The 18,827-nt window shown below is 34.6% G+C and overlaps 1 protein-coding gene across 5 annotated transcripts in view; it reads left to right on the top strand.

The window, feature by feature from the left end:
- Positions 1-10,798: 10,798 nt before the first annotated feature.
- The window catches only part of LOC138707757 (dnaJ homolog subfamily C member 5-like), a 114,856-nt gene continuing 106,827 nt past the window's right edge, over positions 10,799-18,827 (top strand). For 3 of the 5 annotated variants that reach the window (XR_011334356.1, XR_011334354.1, XM_069837621.1), the window contains exon 1: positions 10,799-11,020. Coding sequence is in view for 2 of the 5 variants with exons in the window: in XM_069837621.1 (XP_069693722.1) it covers positions 11,001-11,020 (20 nt within the window). In the remaining 3 variants the exon portion in view is untranslated. The remainder of the gene's footprint in view (positions 11,021-18,827) is intronic. The other 2 variants (XR_011334355.1, XM_069837622.1) reach the window with 1 other exon arrangement.

Genomic DNA, 18,827 nt, shown 5'->3' with positions numbered 1-18,827 from the left:
TTGTAACTGCAATTAACTCAGAAAATGTAGGCCTAATTTTATTTTCAGAGCAGAAGTGGTGTAAGTCAAAAATGGGTAATGAGGGTTAAAGTAAACATTCTGTACAATACAGCGCAAAGTAGCAATTAATATTGAATTTATTTAAACTATTAGTAGTCAGTGAATAGCACGAAGGATATATTAATTGCTACCTTGCACTGTATTTTACAGAATTTTTACTTTAAACCTCATTACCTAATTTTGACTTATACCACTTCTGCTCTGAACGGCTCAAATAATCACTGGTAATGTAAAATCAACACCAATAACAGTCATGCAAATTATTAGAGAAAAGATTGCTTTTTATATTAAATTAAAAAAGGCTCTTTTATTTCTTGAGAACCTAATACGTCTGCCACGTGATTCTACACCAACAAGAAATTTATCGACACAGTCTGGATTTATTCAAGAAGTGAATATTTTGCAAAAGGATTATAATACGCCATGAATTCTTGAAAAATTAACACCATAATCCCTACTTGAATGCAATATAACATTCAACTTTTGAAAAATATAAAGAAAAAAACACGAATACAAAATTTATGGAATTACTTGCATTAAAAACTGTAGATACATTATCCAAAATCGGAATGGTTACACATGATCTCTGAAAACAATAATATACTGTAACAGGTATTTACTTTGTTTTTATTTAAACTTTCCTTCCTGACATACAAATAGGTAACTGATAACTAACAAATGTTTTATAGAACACAATACGTAGGCTACCTACAGCGTGGATTATAGGTTATGACTGAGTTATGATTTTCTCTTGGTCTTTAGGGAATCTGAAGAACGACAAATTCGGAGATTTAAGCTTGTTGTTACTGCAATTTTCGTCATTTCACACATTGTCGTTATTCCGACGCATGATTAAAACGTTATTATAACATCTCGCATACCATTAAAGCACGTGCTAGCTGTATCAACCCTATGACCAGTGCCCTGCCTGCCGCTTGAGCGCTAGTGTCGTGAATGTTGGCAAAAAAAAAAAGTGTTGAAGTTGCGTGACTGTATATATTAGATTGTGATATAACTAGAGACACCAACGGCACTAGTTTCGTGTACAAAATTGAACCGCTGTTTGGCCGCCATTAAAGGGAGTTGACACTTCGCCGGGAGTGCGAGCAGTTCATGCTTATTGAGGAGTACGAATAAATATAAGTACACTTGACGGGAAATAATAAGAAAATGATGAAATACTGCGCCGCAAATAATTGTTCGAACATAGCTACTAATGTAGGATGCTCAGGAAAGCATGCATACCTTAATATTTGGAAGAATGTTCCAAATGCAGTTCCTCTTTTGAATGTGTTTACGGAATGTCGGAATATTTCTTGGATACGTTTTCCCAGAAATACATTAATCAGGTTTATAAGGTTGGTTTCAACAATGTATGTAAGGGTTAAGTGCCATCATATTACAGTGGGTTATAATAGCAGAATGCGTAAGAAAATCCTCAGACTATATCTGTCTAAAACTGTTTTGTTTTACAATAAATGAATTAATCATGTAATTTCCGTACCTTGTACAGTATGTACTTCTAGTTTTTGGTTGTTTTAAATGCAAAGAAATTAGTGAAAATATAGCTGATGGCCTAGCTAGGCCTATTATTACCATTACTACTAGGTCTACTATGACCACTACTACTAGGTCTATTATTACCACTACTACTAACTAGGTCTCACTACTACTAGGCCTACTAATACCACCAAAACTAGGCCTACTATTACCACTACTACTAGGCCTACTATTACCACTACTACTAGGCCTACTATTGCCATTACTACTAGGCCTACTATTGCCACAAAAACTAGACCTACTATTACCACAAAAACTAGACCTACTATTACCACAAAAACTAGACCTGCTACTACCACAAAAAATTGACCTACTATTATCACAAAAACTAGGCCTACTATTACCATTACTACTAGGCCTACTATTACCACTACTACTAGGCCTACTATTACCATTACTACTAGGTCTACTATTACCATTACTACTAGGTCTACTATTGCCACTACTACTAGGCCTACTATTACCACAAAAACTAGACCTACTATTGCCACAAAAACTAGACCTGCTACTACCACTACTACACCTACTATTGCCACTACTACTGGGCCTACTATTGCCACAAAAACTTGACCTCCTATTACCACAAAAACTACACCTCCTACTATCACTACTACTACACCTACTATTACCACTACTACTAGGCCTACTATTATCACTACTTCTATGCCTACTATTACCACTACTACTAGGCCTACTATTGCCACTACTACTAGGCCTACTATTGCCACAAAAACTAGACCTACTATTACCACAAAAACTAGACCGGCTACTACCACTACTACTACACCTACTATTACCACTACTACTAGGCCTACTATTGCCACAAAAACTAGACCTACTATTACCACAAAAACTAGACCTACTATTACCACTACTACTACATCTACTATTACCACAAAAACTAGGCCTACTATTACCACTATTACTAGGCCTATTATTACTACTACAACTAGGCCTACTATTACCACTACTACTAGGCCTACTAATACTACCAAAACTAGACCTCCTATTACCATTACTACTAGGCCTATTACCACTACTACTAGGCCTACTATTACCACTATTACTAGGCCTATTATTACCACTACTACTAGGCCTACTATTACCACTACTCCTAGGCCTACTATTACCACTACTCCTAGGCCTACTATTACCGCTACTAATTGTATTAAAAAGTCTGTATTGACCTCTAACTTGGTGGTCATCAACTACACAATGAATAGATTGTTTATAATAAAATTTATTCTCATTATATTTTAAATCAGTTTCCAGAATTTTTATGATTTCATATTTCACCACTAAATATTTTCTAAGCACCATATACCTTACTCTTCCTTTGCATGACGACTGAAATATAAATCTTTATAAATATTACAGTAAATATCCATTATTATGTCCTTAAGACAATACTAGTAATACTGAAAATTCATGTTGACATTGCCATTATTCAATATTTCACATACTTATCCCAAGTGCGGTTGGTATCAGGGAAACTTTGTTACTATGTAAGCAACATGTATGTTTCGATTGGGTACGTGATCATGTAGGGAACACAGGAAACGAAAGAGCAGATCATCTAGCCAAGATGGCCGCAATTTCGGAAACAGAACACACATACTGTAAACAACCCCTCTCTTATGTAAAAATGCAAATGAAGGTGGGCATCTTAAATGACTGGAATGCAATGTGGTTAAATAGTACAAATGGTCAAATCACAAAATTACTATATTTTCCCACAGTTAAAGATAGACTAACCGTAAAGAATTGTGAACCATCTTACATATCCACGCAATTCATGACTGGACAAGGAAAATTTAATTCATATTTTGAACGTTTCAAAATTGACAACCCAAATAGCTCTTCATGTCCCTGTGAACACCCCACACAAACAGTCGACCACCTGTTATTTGAGTGCCCACTACAAGAACGCAAGAGATACCGGCTAGAAACCCACCTTAGCATGTGCGATACAACTTTCTCACCACCAATTACAAAAGTTCTTCTGAAGCAATGTTGCATAAAGGAATTTCACATATTTATTACAGGTGTATTTAAGACCTTGTAGAAAATAACAGTATTTAGTAACAGTGTCCTATTTATTCTTTTGCAGCCAAATTTGTAACTTTTAAAAGTATAGTTATCATGTTGAAGTGTATGTGTTGTAGAGGATGCTTGATTTGTTGTGTATGTGAGTCATAGTTGTGGGATGCTTGATTGTGTTTGTGTGACTATTGTGTATTAATTTTTTATGTATGTTAGGGAAAATTGCTTAATTGTGTTATAGAGTACCGCCATAAGAAATGTTTTATTTATGTGTTGTAACTGTTTTCTGTATGTCTCAATTGATGACTAATGCTTGATTTGCAATCGCAATGTTTAAATTACGGATTGTTTAGGTTTTATTTCCATTGTATAAGCTAATTTATTTTTCTTTTCAATTTGTTTTATGCTTAGGCCTATTTTTTGTGTAAAACTATAGCCCTAGCATACATATGTAAAATAGGGCTACCCCCCATTGGAGATACAATAATAATATCCCGAGTGTATATGGGTGATTTAATTCAATTTTTAGAATATCGCCAAAGATCAATCATTATAATACTTTAATAAATATAGCGCTCCTCTGCCATTCATGTTTATTTCATCACGACTCATCCTTTGTAAAAGATGTTTAAAACAGTGTCTATCACCAGGCTACATCAATGTATTGTGGTACTGTTTTCGAATTTCGCGCCGCAAAAACTCCCTTTAATGGCGGATGCTAGCCGATTAAATTTGTGACATTTTTCTTGTCTGCCACTCACGGGTATGTGTCTCTAGTAAGTATTACAAACTCTTTGGTATTTAGTAAGTAAGTTAAACTATAAAACGTCTTTGGTCTATGCTCTGTACACGGCCTTGACAATATAAAATAGCAATCTCAGGTCCGTAACACACTTGAAGAGTTTTCGCTAGCGAGAAATGTGTTACGAGAAAATTAAAAAATTGATAACATGGATTCAAATGGACGTCCACACTCGAGGCAAAAACCTCGCGCGAGTTTCTCGCTGGAATCGGTAGCTGAGCGAATTTTCTTGACACATTCATCAAAGATGTTTGACATTTATACTATTTATGACGATTGAATGTAGAAAAATATATCACAGGTGGCGAGAAATTGTATTGCTTTTATTTGAAAATGAGGAAGATGGCTGATAATTGCAGTCAGAAACTTATCGAACTTGTACGATGTCACCCGTAGGCCTATTTATATGATGCACGGGATGAAAACTATAAAAACACGAAACTTAAAGAAATCTGGAGACAAATAGCAGATTGTCTGAAAATAAAAAGGGCTATATTTTATTTTGATGAGATTTAATAATATTGATTAAACATTTGAAATAATGTATCTATATGTCTTAACAGTTTACGTAATTTTAATCAGAACATAGCAAAGAATTCTCTATCATATCATGAATGGCAAAAAAAAAAAAAAAAAAAAACTGTGGTCCATTGAACCTGAAATAACGCCTAAACGTATCATCATTCAAATCGAAACCAGTGTCCAAAACTCGCCCTTATTTTCGTAAGATACAATGTAATTTTCAGATATTTCTGGCTTTAATTTTAGGCCTACTTCTTCTTTTCATTAACAAAATATGTTCATGTAACTCCATTTCCTCATCATTTGAATACTCAGATTCAACATAGCGTTCGTACGTAATTTGTAAAATATGACAATATACTTACAGGTTATATATTTAAGTACGACAATATACGTAAATACATAACCTATAATATTTCCCCCAACGAGTGATTACTATAATCAGAAAAATGCTTTCTGCATGAAGGCAGTGCATAGATGATCATAACGAGGTGTGATCTGTGATAGTGAGAACTCGCTAAGTGTGTGGAGGAAGGCTCTTCGCCTCTTTCTCGCAACACATTTCTCGCTAGCGAAAACTCTTCAAGTGTGTTACGGGTCTTATTCTGAATTTGGTTAGTTTCTCCATTCCACCACGAGGCGCTGTGTGCCAAGGAAGAAATACTCAATATGAATTAAAATAAATGATTAAAGAGTAATAATAACACTTTATAAATAATAAATAAGAAAATAATAAGTATTATTATGTTTAATTCTGTTCATTATAGTAACAGCGTGAGTTTAAAAGCAAGGAAGATAACATATAGGAACCTGTTCAGTTTAAGTAACGTGATGGCAGAGGCGTAATTTTGTAGTTAATTCGCTGGGTATGACCCCTAGACTAAACTGCGATGTTTCGAAGTAATCACTTGGGTAATTATTTACCATAACTTGCACTAAGGTTTATAATTTCAGTCACTGCACTGATACATTCCACTTGATAGTGCAGATTCAAGAATCATAGTGTAAAGATTTTGCGACTCAATGGATTATAAGATGCATTCTTCGAAGGAACAAGCTTTCTGCAATGCTATCTAGAAGCGGTATAACAAATTTTACAGTACAGATATTAGCAAAGTCGTTTTTGGCTGTCTTCAACACAAATACACAAATTGGGCATTAGGCCTACAAGAGAGGGCATTTACACAATAACGGCTCAATTTCCGAAAACAAATTTTCTAATATATTCTTGTTTGGTATGAATAGTACTGCCCGTTTAACAAAGAGATGGATGATTGATAAAATTGAAACAAAGGTAAGTTTCGGATATTGCAGAAATCCTAAATCTTGATTTGCAATAAGACTCATCAATGGAGAGCTATTAGTGTTCTGAGCTATAAAATCTAAACAACCCATGCAGGAGGCCCTTTCTTCCACTGTTCTTACTATATAGCCACTAATATATGCCATACTTGATGTTTTCATTGTTGGTAGAGGAATGTCTGTAAAAAAAATCCATTCCTGGTTTATGAAGAAATTGCAATAATAAATAATAAGAACTATTGAAAATTTAAATGAAACACTGTAACAATTAATAGTAAATCATATGACTTTGTAAATTAATTGTCATTGAATATGCCTATAGCTTACCTGAGTCCTTTAGTAGCTATTGCAGGATGTTTAAAACTGACTCAGGAATACTGTATTGTGCAGCAGCAGTATCTGGCATATCTAGTTCTTGAATAGGTCCATCTGTGATGTCCGATGTATAGGTCTCTACACTGCTGATGTCTGGCATGCACAAAATACCCGTTTTCAATATCTTTTGTAAACTGAAGTTCACTCTCCCTGCAATCAACATGTCATTTGATCCGGACACAGGATCACTTGAAAATGCTCTAGTAAGAATATAATGATACCCGTTTTCTGAAAGATATTTAATACACAGAACAGTTGATTTTGTTGTCAACGTGATAGCGTATATGTCTCGTTAGTTAGGAACTCTTTTTGACGTGTGCTACTTGCACACTTCATTGTATGGAGATAAAAAAGGAAATAATTTTCTAGCCAGTCTAGGCGATAATCGTCCAAAGAGAAGTACTGTTCCTTATCATAATTTCTACTTTCCACATGATAATATGTATTGCTAACATCATGCATTGCGAACTACTTGTTGATATTTAGGTCAATGTCGTATCAGAATCTTTGAATTTGTGAGCTTCTGGGTGTGAGTTTGCATTTTCTTTCAGTGTTCTGATAGCAACAATTATTTCTTTTGCTCTTCGAACGTTCATTTTTTCAAATGCAGTAGGCTCAACGTGTTTTTTGCGAGATATCTGACAGGTTTCACTATATCATCTTTTTGGAGTTTGTGCAACAATTTCAAATATTTCCCTGAGATTATTCCAGGACCATCAGAAATCACGTTCCAGGAATTGAGTTCTGACCTTTTTTTAATATGTGACACTGGTCAAAACTTAGAAATAACTTTCTGTTTCCAAAACAAGGGTGTGTGGTCACGGGTTTCAGTGAACCACCTGAAAGGTGCTTCATCATTGTATTACTTTTATGGTTGTCAGAAATAATTCTAATAACTATAAAACCACATTTCTCGACTTCACTAATCACTTGCAATGTCAGTGTACGGTATGTAACTCTTCCCCTGATAATTGTTTTGTGAAAAAAATGCACATGGTATACGGTAGGTAGTCGAGAGCCCCCTTAAAACAAAACACAAGACTAGATTAGCCACTACTTCCTTTTTGGGAATATCAAGTATTTCATCTCCATTTCTTGATGCTTCTGTTGTTTCTTTATAGCCAAAGAAAGTATCAAGCTTGCGATCGTATATGATCTTAGGGTCAATTGCAGCCTCGTCTGCAATAAGTGATGAAAAACGAACGAGGTTTTTTGTCTCTAAGATCAACCTTTCTTTAAACCATGGAGTGACACCAGACGAACAATCTGTAGGGTCAGAATATCTCGTGAGTGTTCTCTAGGCAGTTTAAGAAAACCTCTTGATCGTATATGGGAATAACCTTTAGGAGATATGTATCGCAGTATTATCCATTCTCTGATTGTCTCACTATTTTACCTTTGTATTCTATTTCGAAAATTAAGCAGCTGATCTAGGATAAATTTTGCATGAATACTACCTTCATCGACCTCTTTAGGCCACCAGCGTGGCTCAGTCGGTTAAGACACTTGCCTGCCGGTCTGAATTTGCGCTCGGGCGCGGGTTCAATTCCCGCTTGGGATGATTACCTGGTTGGGTTTTTTCCGAGGTTTTCCCAACCGTAAGGTGAATGTCAGGTAATCTACGGCGAATCCTCGGCCTCATCTCGCCAAATACCATCTCGCTAACATCAATCTCATCGACTTTAAATAACCTCGTAGTTGATAACCAAATAAAATTTAAAAAAATTGGCCTCTTTATTTACATTTTCCAGTTCTTTATGTAACGAATCTATTTCAATTAGTTGGAGTTTTTCTGTTGTTTTTGTTATCTCATCTTGCTTCTCTTGTAACACCTGATTAAGTCGTGTAATTTTCACAAGCAATCACTTAATATTTATTTTTAGCTCGTCAATGTTGACAGCGTCTATTTGCGTGGCTTTACGGTCATTTTCAATTGGCAAGAAGGAAATGTCATTAACTGATGCTGAGCCACTCGGAACATCTTGTTCAAATAGTGAAAAACCAATATTACTAAAAAATTGGTGTTTCTTAGATGGATGGAGATCAGTTTTAGTAATCGTTCGTCGTGGTCTTTTGATATCTGTCACTTTATACCTAGGATAATGAGGGAATATTGTTGGCACAGCATTTGGTCTTAATCTCTAAATTTCCCATTATTAGAATAATCTTCTTCCTTGAAATATAAACTACAAACGACTGAAGATGGGGAGTTCCTGTTTGTAAAAGAGTCTTGGCGCGAAATCACTTTAAGCCATTTTTCGCATCTTTCCCTATCACTCGGAAATTCGTGGAATGATATTGTTCCTCCATTATTTTTTCTATTCGAATGTTCGGAGGTTAAAATAGCTCTCCTTGAAAAATATAGTATAAAATGGACTTGGAACAGACTGGTTCTGGGGCATCGATATATACAATAAATAATTTCTTTAACTACAGAGAGAGGCAGCGAAAAGTTACCGCAGTATGCAGGAGACGTCGGGGAACAGATTGCGCGCAACCCATTGCTCGACGCACCCGTAAGCTGTAGAGGCGCGGGCGGATCGGGCGTTCAGTTTTTATTACGGTAGGCCTAAGTTATTAGTTAAGAGTTACCTAAGGAATGAATGAAATTGAAAACTGATGTAAATCTTACCTTTCACCAAAGCAGCTGTTGAAAATGATGTCCAGCGTTCTCGATACAAACATTGCATCGCGTTAAAAATTCCGAAACACTCTCCGTCTCTGAAATTTCAAAGAAATAACAATATATTTGCTCTCTACAATAAGTCAAGACCGTTTGTCAGCTTTAGCTAGCATCTCTATTGAAAACGAAGTTGTCAAAAATGTGGATGTTTCTCAAATGGTTAATCCTTTCCCAGAAAGCAAAGCCAGGCGCGGAAAATTTGTGTGAGGATGTAGGTTAGTTTAACTGTTTGTAGTATGGTGAAAATGTCTTCTTAAATAAAAAATTCTTGACATTCAGTGTGAATTAAAAGTTAAGGTGCCGTTTCGAAAGTAATATCAGATAAGTGTTTAAAAAAACATTTTATACAGTGTGTTGGACAACCAGAATAACGTTAACATCGACTTTCTTCAGGGATATCGCTGGATGAAATCTTCAAGTATATTAAGTCACTTAACATAGGTATAATTATTATAATGAATTATTTAGGTTTCAGCGTTTAAGCATAGGCGGAGAGAGAACCGTTTCCTTAAGCAAAACCATAGAATCCCCATATAACGGGGCTATGGGTGACATCATTTACCTCCTCCCCCGTTATAGCTTGACCGTGGTACAGTATATCGGAATATGGTCATTTAATAAAGGTATTTTCAGGGGCATGTTTCTTACAGTGTTACATCCATATCCGCGATTTTTCGAACCGAGTTGTATAAGGCTTGAACTGTAGGTCTACTACAAATTATAATAGAGTATAACTTAAAACAATCTTCCTCTTTTTCTCTCGTACAGATACACATGAATACATCAATAAAACTACGTAACAGTGCTAACAGAAAGTTTTTTATATGAAGTTTATCTTCCCGAAGATATATTATGAAATGTAAATTCTAATTATTTTATTTAATCTCGTTTTTAAGTTTACATATTATACCGGGATCACTTTTCTTTTTTTCTGCATTGTTGTGCAGTATGTTATTCATATTTCTCCAAGTGGCAGCCTGAACACCTGCAGACTTCTAACACATGAGTACAGGCTATTACAAAAAAAAAATTACAGTGTTTCCATTCCTCAAATGAGGTATAGGAATTCTTATACGTTCAGAAATTTAAAATAAATATTATAGTCCAGACACATGATCTGAAGACTTTAATTCATCAACTTAAGGACAGAAACTTAATCATAAACAAAAGCAAAAAAAATCTTTTGAATTCAATATTTTCTAATGTTAATAGAAAAAAAAGAGGTCAGACAAGTTTGTGGGGGCAGTGCCCTCCCATGCCCCCCTCCCATAACTCTGTCTATGTGTTTAAGAGATCCAAAACTTTGAAAAACTCACGGCCGTGGAAAATCCGGATGAGGGCACGGGGCGCCAATATGATAAGTGGCCCAGTGTAAGAAGTACGTTTGAGCCTGTAAACAGGCCTTACTTACAGGCTCTCACGATTAAGTAGGCTGTGAATGCGTCAATGAAGGAAAGCGCACTCTCGAGTCGATGACGTTAAATATCGAGTCAGCTGAAGTTGAAGGGTGCTTCCAGAGGATATTTCGTTTTGTGTACACGAAAAGGGGAAAATCAAATGGATATCTTGTAGCAAATTAAGTATTGCATTAAATTGTTGTGTTATAAGCAATTCCTTTTTTGTGATTGACGTACTTCTGTATCTTTATTCGCAATGGATAGACGAAAATTATCGTAAGTGGTAATTTATACTAACATGTAAGACAGCTGGAGATGGGATGCCGGGGGTTTACTTCCAACTAGAAAAAAATATATTATTTATGAATTGAGATCTGTATTGCAATTGTGGTACTTCTCACGCCTAAATATTACGCACATTTGAGTGAATATTAATTTGTAATTAAATACATACCCATTCTGACCTAGTTGTGTGTGATTTGTTAAAATTATGGTTTAATTTATATATTCTCATACGTTTTAACCCATTTCATAACATTAGGATATGGATGAGAATATAGCAGGAGACTTCAGGCTTTCATGTCATTTCATGCTAAGTAGCATACGGCAATGATTGTGTTTTTTTTTTTAATTTCCTGAACAGACGAATTGGCTATTTACTTGCGACCATAACACTAACCTCAACGGCTGGCATACATTTCAAAGAGCATCATTCAACTTAATGTATTTAATTATGATTTAATTTGATTAAATATTGTTAATCATAGGCGGAGAGAAAACCGGTTCCTTGAGAGGGGGGGGGGGCAAAGCAAAACCATACAATCCCCATATAACGAGGTTATGTGGGACATCATGTACCTTCCCCCCCCCCCCGTTATAATTTGACCGTGGTACAGTATATCGGAGTATGATTATTTAATAAAGGTATTTTCGAGGGCATGTTTCTTAGTGTTACATCCACACAGTGATATTTTTTGTATGTAGGATATGAGATCGATGACCAAGACATAAAATAATAATAATAATAATAATATAATAGAGCATACGCAATTAATTTCTTGCTACAGTTAAATTCTTCTAATGATCAAATATAACTTCAGATATTCTTTCGGCAGCCCTGTCATCTGAAAGTCCTGTTAATTCTTGTGTTTTATTATAGCTTATTTTATTTATTTTCATGTAATTTTGGTTTTTATTCATTTTATTTTTTATATAATATCCTTTTTTATGTTATTATTTCGTTTATTCTGATTTTTAAAATGATTAATGTACTGCATTTAAGGAGGCTGCACGGGTACTTGAAAATTCGTATTGTAGTCTCTGACAAGGTCTCTACCACCCAGAAAGGAGGGTCGTAGTATTAGGATATACGGTCACATCCTCAAACGCGGTTAAATTTAAGCCATATCCTGCTCTCCGCACTCTTCCCTGTTCATAATTTCACTGCTAGAAAGAAATCGTTTGCAATAAGATATTTGGATGGTTCTTCGGAAAGTATTTCTAAGGTCTGAGATGTGCAGTGGCGACAACTCACGACAGAAAGTGGAAGTTTGAAGAAAATTATTATGTCGGGATGCATTAAAAGTCAGAATCTGCAATTAAAATCTTTTTTGTCCTCAGAGGCACGAAATTAAACTGTAGGATCATCCTCATATCCTTCATGGAGGAATCGCCACTGCATCCATATCCGCGATATTTCGAACCGAGTTGTATAAGGCTTGAACTGTAGGTTTACTACAAATTATAATAGAGCATAACTTAAAACAAATCTCCCTCTTTTTCTCTCTCGTACAGAAACACATTCATACATCAATAAAACTACGTAACAGTGCTAACAGAACATTTTTAATATAAAGTTTACCTTCCTGAAGATATAATTATGAAATGCAAAGTCGAATTATTTTATTTAATCTCGTCTTTAAGTTTACACATTATACCGGGATCATTTTTCTTTTTTCTGCATTGTTGTGCAGTATGTTATTCATATGTCTCCAAGTGGTGGCCTGAAAACTTGCAGACTTGTACAGGCTGTTACAAAAGAAACATTACAGTGCTTCCATTCCTCAAATGAGGTATAGAAATTCTTATTCATTCAGAAATTTAAAATAAATATTATAGTTCAGACACATGATCTGAAGACATTAATTAATCAATTTAAGAACAGAAATTTAATCATAAACAAAAGCAAAAAATATCTTTTGAATTCAATATTTTCTAACGTTAATAGAAAAGAAATTCACACAAGTTTGTGGGGGAGGGGCAATGCCCCCTCCCCATAACTCCGCCTATGTTGTTAATGTATGCAAACAATTTTCCTCGTTAAATTTGAGGTTGGTAGTGTTACCTAGTTGTTGGTTAAGCCTACTTATTATTGGCCTGTGTTGCACAATAGAGCTCTTTAGCTAACCTTTTCATTGTATTAACGCATATTACGTTAACAATCCAAATATTTTTTATCGAACAGTGAATGCACTGTTATATTTATTTAATTAGATATTGCATTCTTCAGGGCAAACACCCATTTTATCAGTACCATTTCCAGATAGAAATTAACAGCATCGTATTTTCGTTATTAATTGTCGGTTTTAAATGAAAATTCAGTTTTACATGATTCTTTAATGAATATCTGTGTTATATTAACGAATGTTAGAAATTTAGGGTAATTCAGTAGAAAACATTGATCAATATGACTGACATCAATGACACTATCGAGGATCAGTGATAGATTATCTTTGGTTTGTTCAGGTTTTTGGTATGCCTTGTATATGCGCTATTTGGTAGGCATACTAAGGCCGTGTTTCAAAGCTCAAGTCTATACTACATGCTAATAACTAGGAACTAGCTGGCTTGTAAACTACACACTAGAGAGCTTTGAACATGTATGCTGGAATCATGGCCTTCTTCATAGACTATTTTTCTCACAGCCATGAAATTACGGTATAGCACTGAATTAAGAAGGCAGTGTTCTAATGCAGTTTAATTACGAGTTATCAGCTGTTATTTTTTGGAAATTCGAATTCTTTGTTTATAAACAGTTTTCCAGTAAACAGTTCATGAAACTTAATTCTCAGGTTTATGAACTGAATGGTAATTTCCTGAGACGCTAGAAAAGAAACGTAGAAAGATGTAGAATTGTAAAAGATGTTCAAAAGGTATTTATGAAAATTACGTTTGGCTGTCAGCAATCGAAATAAATGTGAAAAAGGTAAGAGCCTGAAATATTACAATATTAAAAAAATGTAATACAAATACCAACAATGTCCATTTTCCAAGTTAACGTGTTATTCTACATTGGACTCACATTTTATTTCCAAAGCATCATCAGGTTTCATAACCCCCAATTGTTAATGAGGTATCCATTTTTGTTTAGTATACAAGTCAACAATCAAAGAAGCATTTTCGTTTACTAGCTACTACGGACTTGATTGCTGTTCACTACGTAGCTTTGGATCGTAACTTCTGATGTCACATCCGGCTATTTAGTCAACAATCTAGTTCACTTCAGATGAAAATGTAGCTTTGAGACATGGCCTAAAAGTCCGAACAAACCAAACCTGTCATTGATCCTCAATGATGTCCGCCATATTGATCAACATTTTCTACCGAATTACAAAGTTTATATATATTTTACATATTATGACTGGAATACCAGGTACCTATGTTGTCAATGCAATGTTTGTTACACTGTTGAGAGAAGTTGAGCTTTTAGACTTGGTAATTTAATTGGTTTGGACAGATCGTGGTTAAACTGAGTTTCTGATGCATAGAAATATTGCCACATTACTAATGAAGTGGTAGAATTTTTTTAGTAGGTTATTTTACGATGCTTTATCAACATCTTAGATTATTTAGCGTCTGAATGAGATGAAGGTGATAATGCCGGTGAAATGAGTCCAGAGTCCAGCACCAATAATTACTCAGCATTTGCTTCTTTTGGGTTGAGGGAAAACCCCAGAAAAAACCTCAACCAGGTAACTTGCCCCAACTGGGAATCGAACCCAGGCCATCTGGTTTCGCGGCCAGATGCGCTATCCGTGGAGTGGTAGAATGGATTAAGAAATTGTAGATGGGAAAATATAGAATCATGAAAACTCATAAAATGACGTTAGTTAAAAAATGGACTTACTGTCATGTTAAAAAAATGCAAGATATTCGTATATTTGCTATGGAATACTGTATTCTTAAACATTCAATGGTAAACCTATAATTCAACTGTGCGTTCACGAATGTTTCAGCCAGTGGGAAGCATCTGTCCAGTGAAGCATATTAGCATACAACAGAAAGATTCAAGTGAGATACTGAGGTTGCAACACGTTACTTGTAGACGAGGCAGTTAATATTTGTCAATTATTACAAGTAGAAACTAAGGCCGTGTCTCAAAGCTACATTTTCAGCTGAAGTGAACTAGATTGTTGACTAAATAGCCGGATGTTACGTCATAAGTTATGATCCAAAGCTACATAGTGCATAGCAATCAAGTCCGTAGTAGCTAGTAAACGAAAATGCTTGCTTGATTGCTGACATGTTTTAAACATTATTGTAATATATTAAGCCCTCATCTTTTCCTCATAATTCACAATGAAACTGCATTAGGACACTGCCTTCTTAATTCAGTGTTGCACCGTGATGTCATGGTTTTTAGAAAAATAATCTATGAAGAAGGCCATGTTTCAAGCATACATTTCCAAAGCTCCCTAGTGTGTAGTTTACAAGCCACCTAGTTGCTAGTCACTAGTGTGTAGTATGGACTTGAGCTTTGAGACACAGCCTAAGTTTTGTGTTGAGATTAAAGTGTAAACCAATTGTTATCATGTAGGGTCCTTGGGAATATGTGTCTCGAAATATTGATAGTAATGGTGAAAAAGAACGACGTGTGTTACCATTTTTGGGGCGGTAAACTCATAAACAATGAGCTAAAATCATTCAAAATGAATATAAATATATTTTAAGGAGGGAGGAGGATAATGCCACAGGCCACTTGCAAAAATCATAGCTGTGACAGAGTACCACACTTGGTGTGGGCTCAGTTCTGTAGGCCTAAAAATGGAACTCATATTCGCTAACAAATTGTTCTGCTGTGAAGAGTGCTTTGAATTTTGTCTATAGTTGGGGCTCTTATATGCATAATGTCGACCTGGTTGGCGAGTTGGTATAGCGCTGGCCTTCTATGCCCAAGTTTGCGGGTCCGATCCCAGGCCAGGTCGATGGCATGTAAGTGTGCTTAAATGTGACAGGCTCATGTCAGTAGATTAACTGGCATGTAAAAGAACTCCTGCGGGACAAAATTCCGGCACATCTGGCGATGGTGATATAACCTCTACAGTTGCAAGCGTCTTTAAATAATAATAATAATAATAATAATAATAATGATTTATTTAACCTGGCAGAGTTAAGGCCATACGGCCTTCTCTAACACTCAAACAGGAGTAAAAACTGCGTTACAAAAACACTACAAATTTACAAAGTACACTACAATTTTACACACAAAACTGAGTAAGATAATAATAATAAAATGTAAACAAACAAGTAAGAAGAAATCAGACATAATATGGGTCATTCCACGAAAATGCGACATTTTCACGAAAAATAAAAATCTCACGAATCTCTGCTTGTCATATGTCATTTTTTTCGTTATGATCCGAATCTTTTGAATCTGATAACACTCATTGTGTAACAACACGTATGTGGGAGAAAAAGCTCCAAGAAGTCTGTGGTTTAAGAGCACGAAATTATCTACTAAAATCACATATTTGAATGCACATTTAAGGCAAATAAATCATTACTTCTGTATGTTAAATGCAATTAATAATGAAGTGCGGACCTTTGTTAATAATTACAATGCATAGAAACCGTAATACAATGATTATTTCGTGCTTGATTGCAATTATTACAAGGGAAGGTTGAGAGTTCGTGTGTCACGCTCAAATGGACGTTTGTTTATATTTCTTCAAAACCATTTAATTTTTTCATGTTTCATAAATGTAAAAGTGGGAAACATCACATAACAATCAACTTCTTATATGGACAACATTTTGATTTATGTACGTATTCTGCAAGAAAAACACGTGACACACGTAACACAATGACTGTGACACACGAACAAAAATGTTATGTTCGTGTGTCACTAAAGTTTATCCTAAAATCCAGTTACAAGTTTTGTTGTTATTGGAAGTCTTTACGTCTAAACATAATTAGTAGTGGAATTTCAAATACTTATTGTTGATTAAGATAATTGTGTGTGCGTCCACACGCACCTGTGCGTTTTTTTTTCAAAGTACATAAACTGTAAGTTAAACACTCTTGAAAATATGTGTTCCATAACTGTTGTAAGGGGGGAAAGGAACTGGCCACGCTATCCCATTATCTCCTGGCCTAGTTTCCTCATGAGTGGTGCCTTCTTGGTATCACTTGTGAGGTTCACACCTGTCTTTGGACAGACTAAACAACAACTGTTGTAAAAATATAGTGTGTAGGCCTAAAATTAGCATAAGACAATTTATGCCTAAAGTTCGTATAAAATATTTATTATTTTTTTAATTCCATGAATTAAAAACTTAAAAAATTGGTTTATGTTAATTTATTTCATATTAAAAACAAGCTTATGCAGTACATTTATATCGTAAGTAGATAGCCACCATACTAGGCCTGTGTATAAATAAATTGGTGTAATTATTTGCACATTAGGTAAATGGTACTAAATTTCTGATATTAATTTAAAATCGTTTTATTTAATAACATTAATTAATTTACCCTAGGTATCATTTAGCAATTCTAAAAGTTAGGCCATTTTAAATCTATATTAGTTTTTCTATTGATATAAATATTAATACATTTTGAACATTTTTTGATAGTATTTTCAAGAATTTGAGTTGGGCTGATTACTTGGTTGGGTTTTTTCCGAGGTTTTCTCCAACCATAAGGCGAATGTCAGGTAATCTATGGCGAATTCTCGGCCTCATCTCGCCAAATACCATTTTGCTATCACCAATCCCATTGACACTAAATAACCTAGTGGTTGATACAGTGTCGTTAAATGACCAAGTAAAAAAAAAAAAGACGTCAAATATAGGCTACATATGAAGTTACAAAATCTTGTGGTGGCGAAGAATTTAAAGTGTCTGTGATGTCCAAGGAAGGGAAGTACTACAAATGGTTGACATATTGGTATATTCGTCACATGACATTACACAGGAAATATCACCACATATGGTTGTAAACAACCTTGGATATTTTAAACTTAAAAGTGTATTTTAGTGTAATCTAGTGTTGTTTTGTATAATAAGAACTGTAGGCATAGTCTTCCACAAGAAGTGATGTATTTATAGTGCATTTAAAACAATTAGTAACCAACATGACAGAAATGTTCGTGTGTCACAACACATTTGCAATATTTTGTTTCTTAATGACACTGTTAGTTTTTTTTTTTTTAAAGTTCGTGATTTAGCAGTTACGTGTACTACACAAGTGTCTTAATTGTTTGGAAAACAACTGAATTCATTTGTCATTTGGCACAATAATATGAACATTTTCCATTTTGGTAATAAATCTAGTGGCAAGAAAATGTTCCTGTGTCACACCATACAATATTTAATATTTTTTGCATTATTAATTATTCCTTTTCATTAAGAATTTTTCTTTATATTTAGGAATACTTATGTTAAAAGACAGTAATGTCTTTTTCATGAATTACTAAGTATTTAATGAAACATCCTGTGAAGGTCATAGTTAGGTACTTAAAAAAATGTTACGTGTGTCACTATGGAATGACCCATATATAACATACAGAAAGAAAGAAAAAAGCATAATAAAATGTGAACAGCAGGTCAAAATAAATGAGGCATACAAAGTATAAAAAAATAAGACAATTATTGATCATAATAATTTTTATTTATTTATTTAGAATATTATTTATTTAGAATATTAACATGCAAAACAACAGCACAAGGCCAATTAAAGTTTAGCACGAGTACAAAAACAGAACAAAACAACAAATGATGATGAGAATGAATGTTAGAAAATGGCAATGAGATGAAATACAAACAATATAATATTCTACATCAATCATAGATCAAATAAAAATTAT

Source organism: Periplaneta americana, chromosome 10, assembly GCF_040183065.1.
Source record: "Periplaneta americana isolate PAMFEO1 chromosome 10, P.americana_PAMFEO1_priV1, whole genome shotgun sequence".
Classification (NCBI taxonomy): domain Eukaryota; kingdom Metazoa; phylum Arthropoda; class Insecta; order Blattodea; family Blattidae; genus Periplaneta; species Periplaneta americana.
Note: the sequence above shows the minus strand (reverse complement) of the source record. Positions and strands in the feature narration are given on the sequence as shown.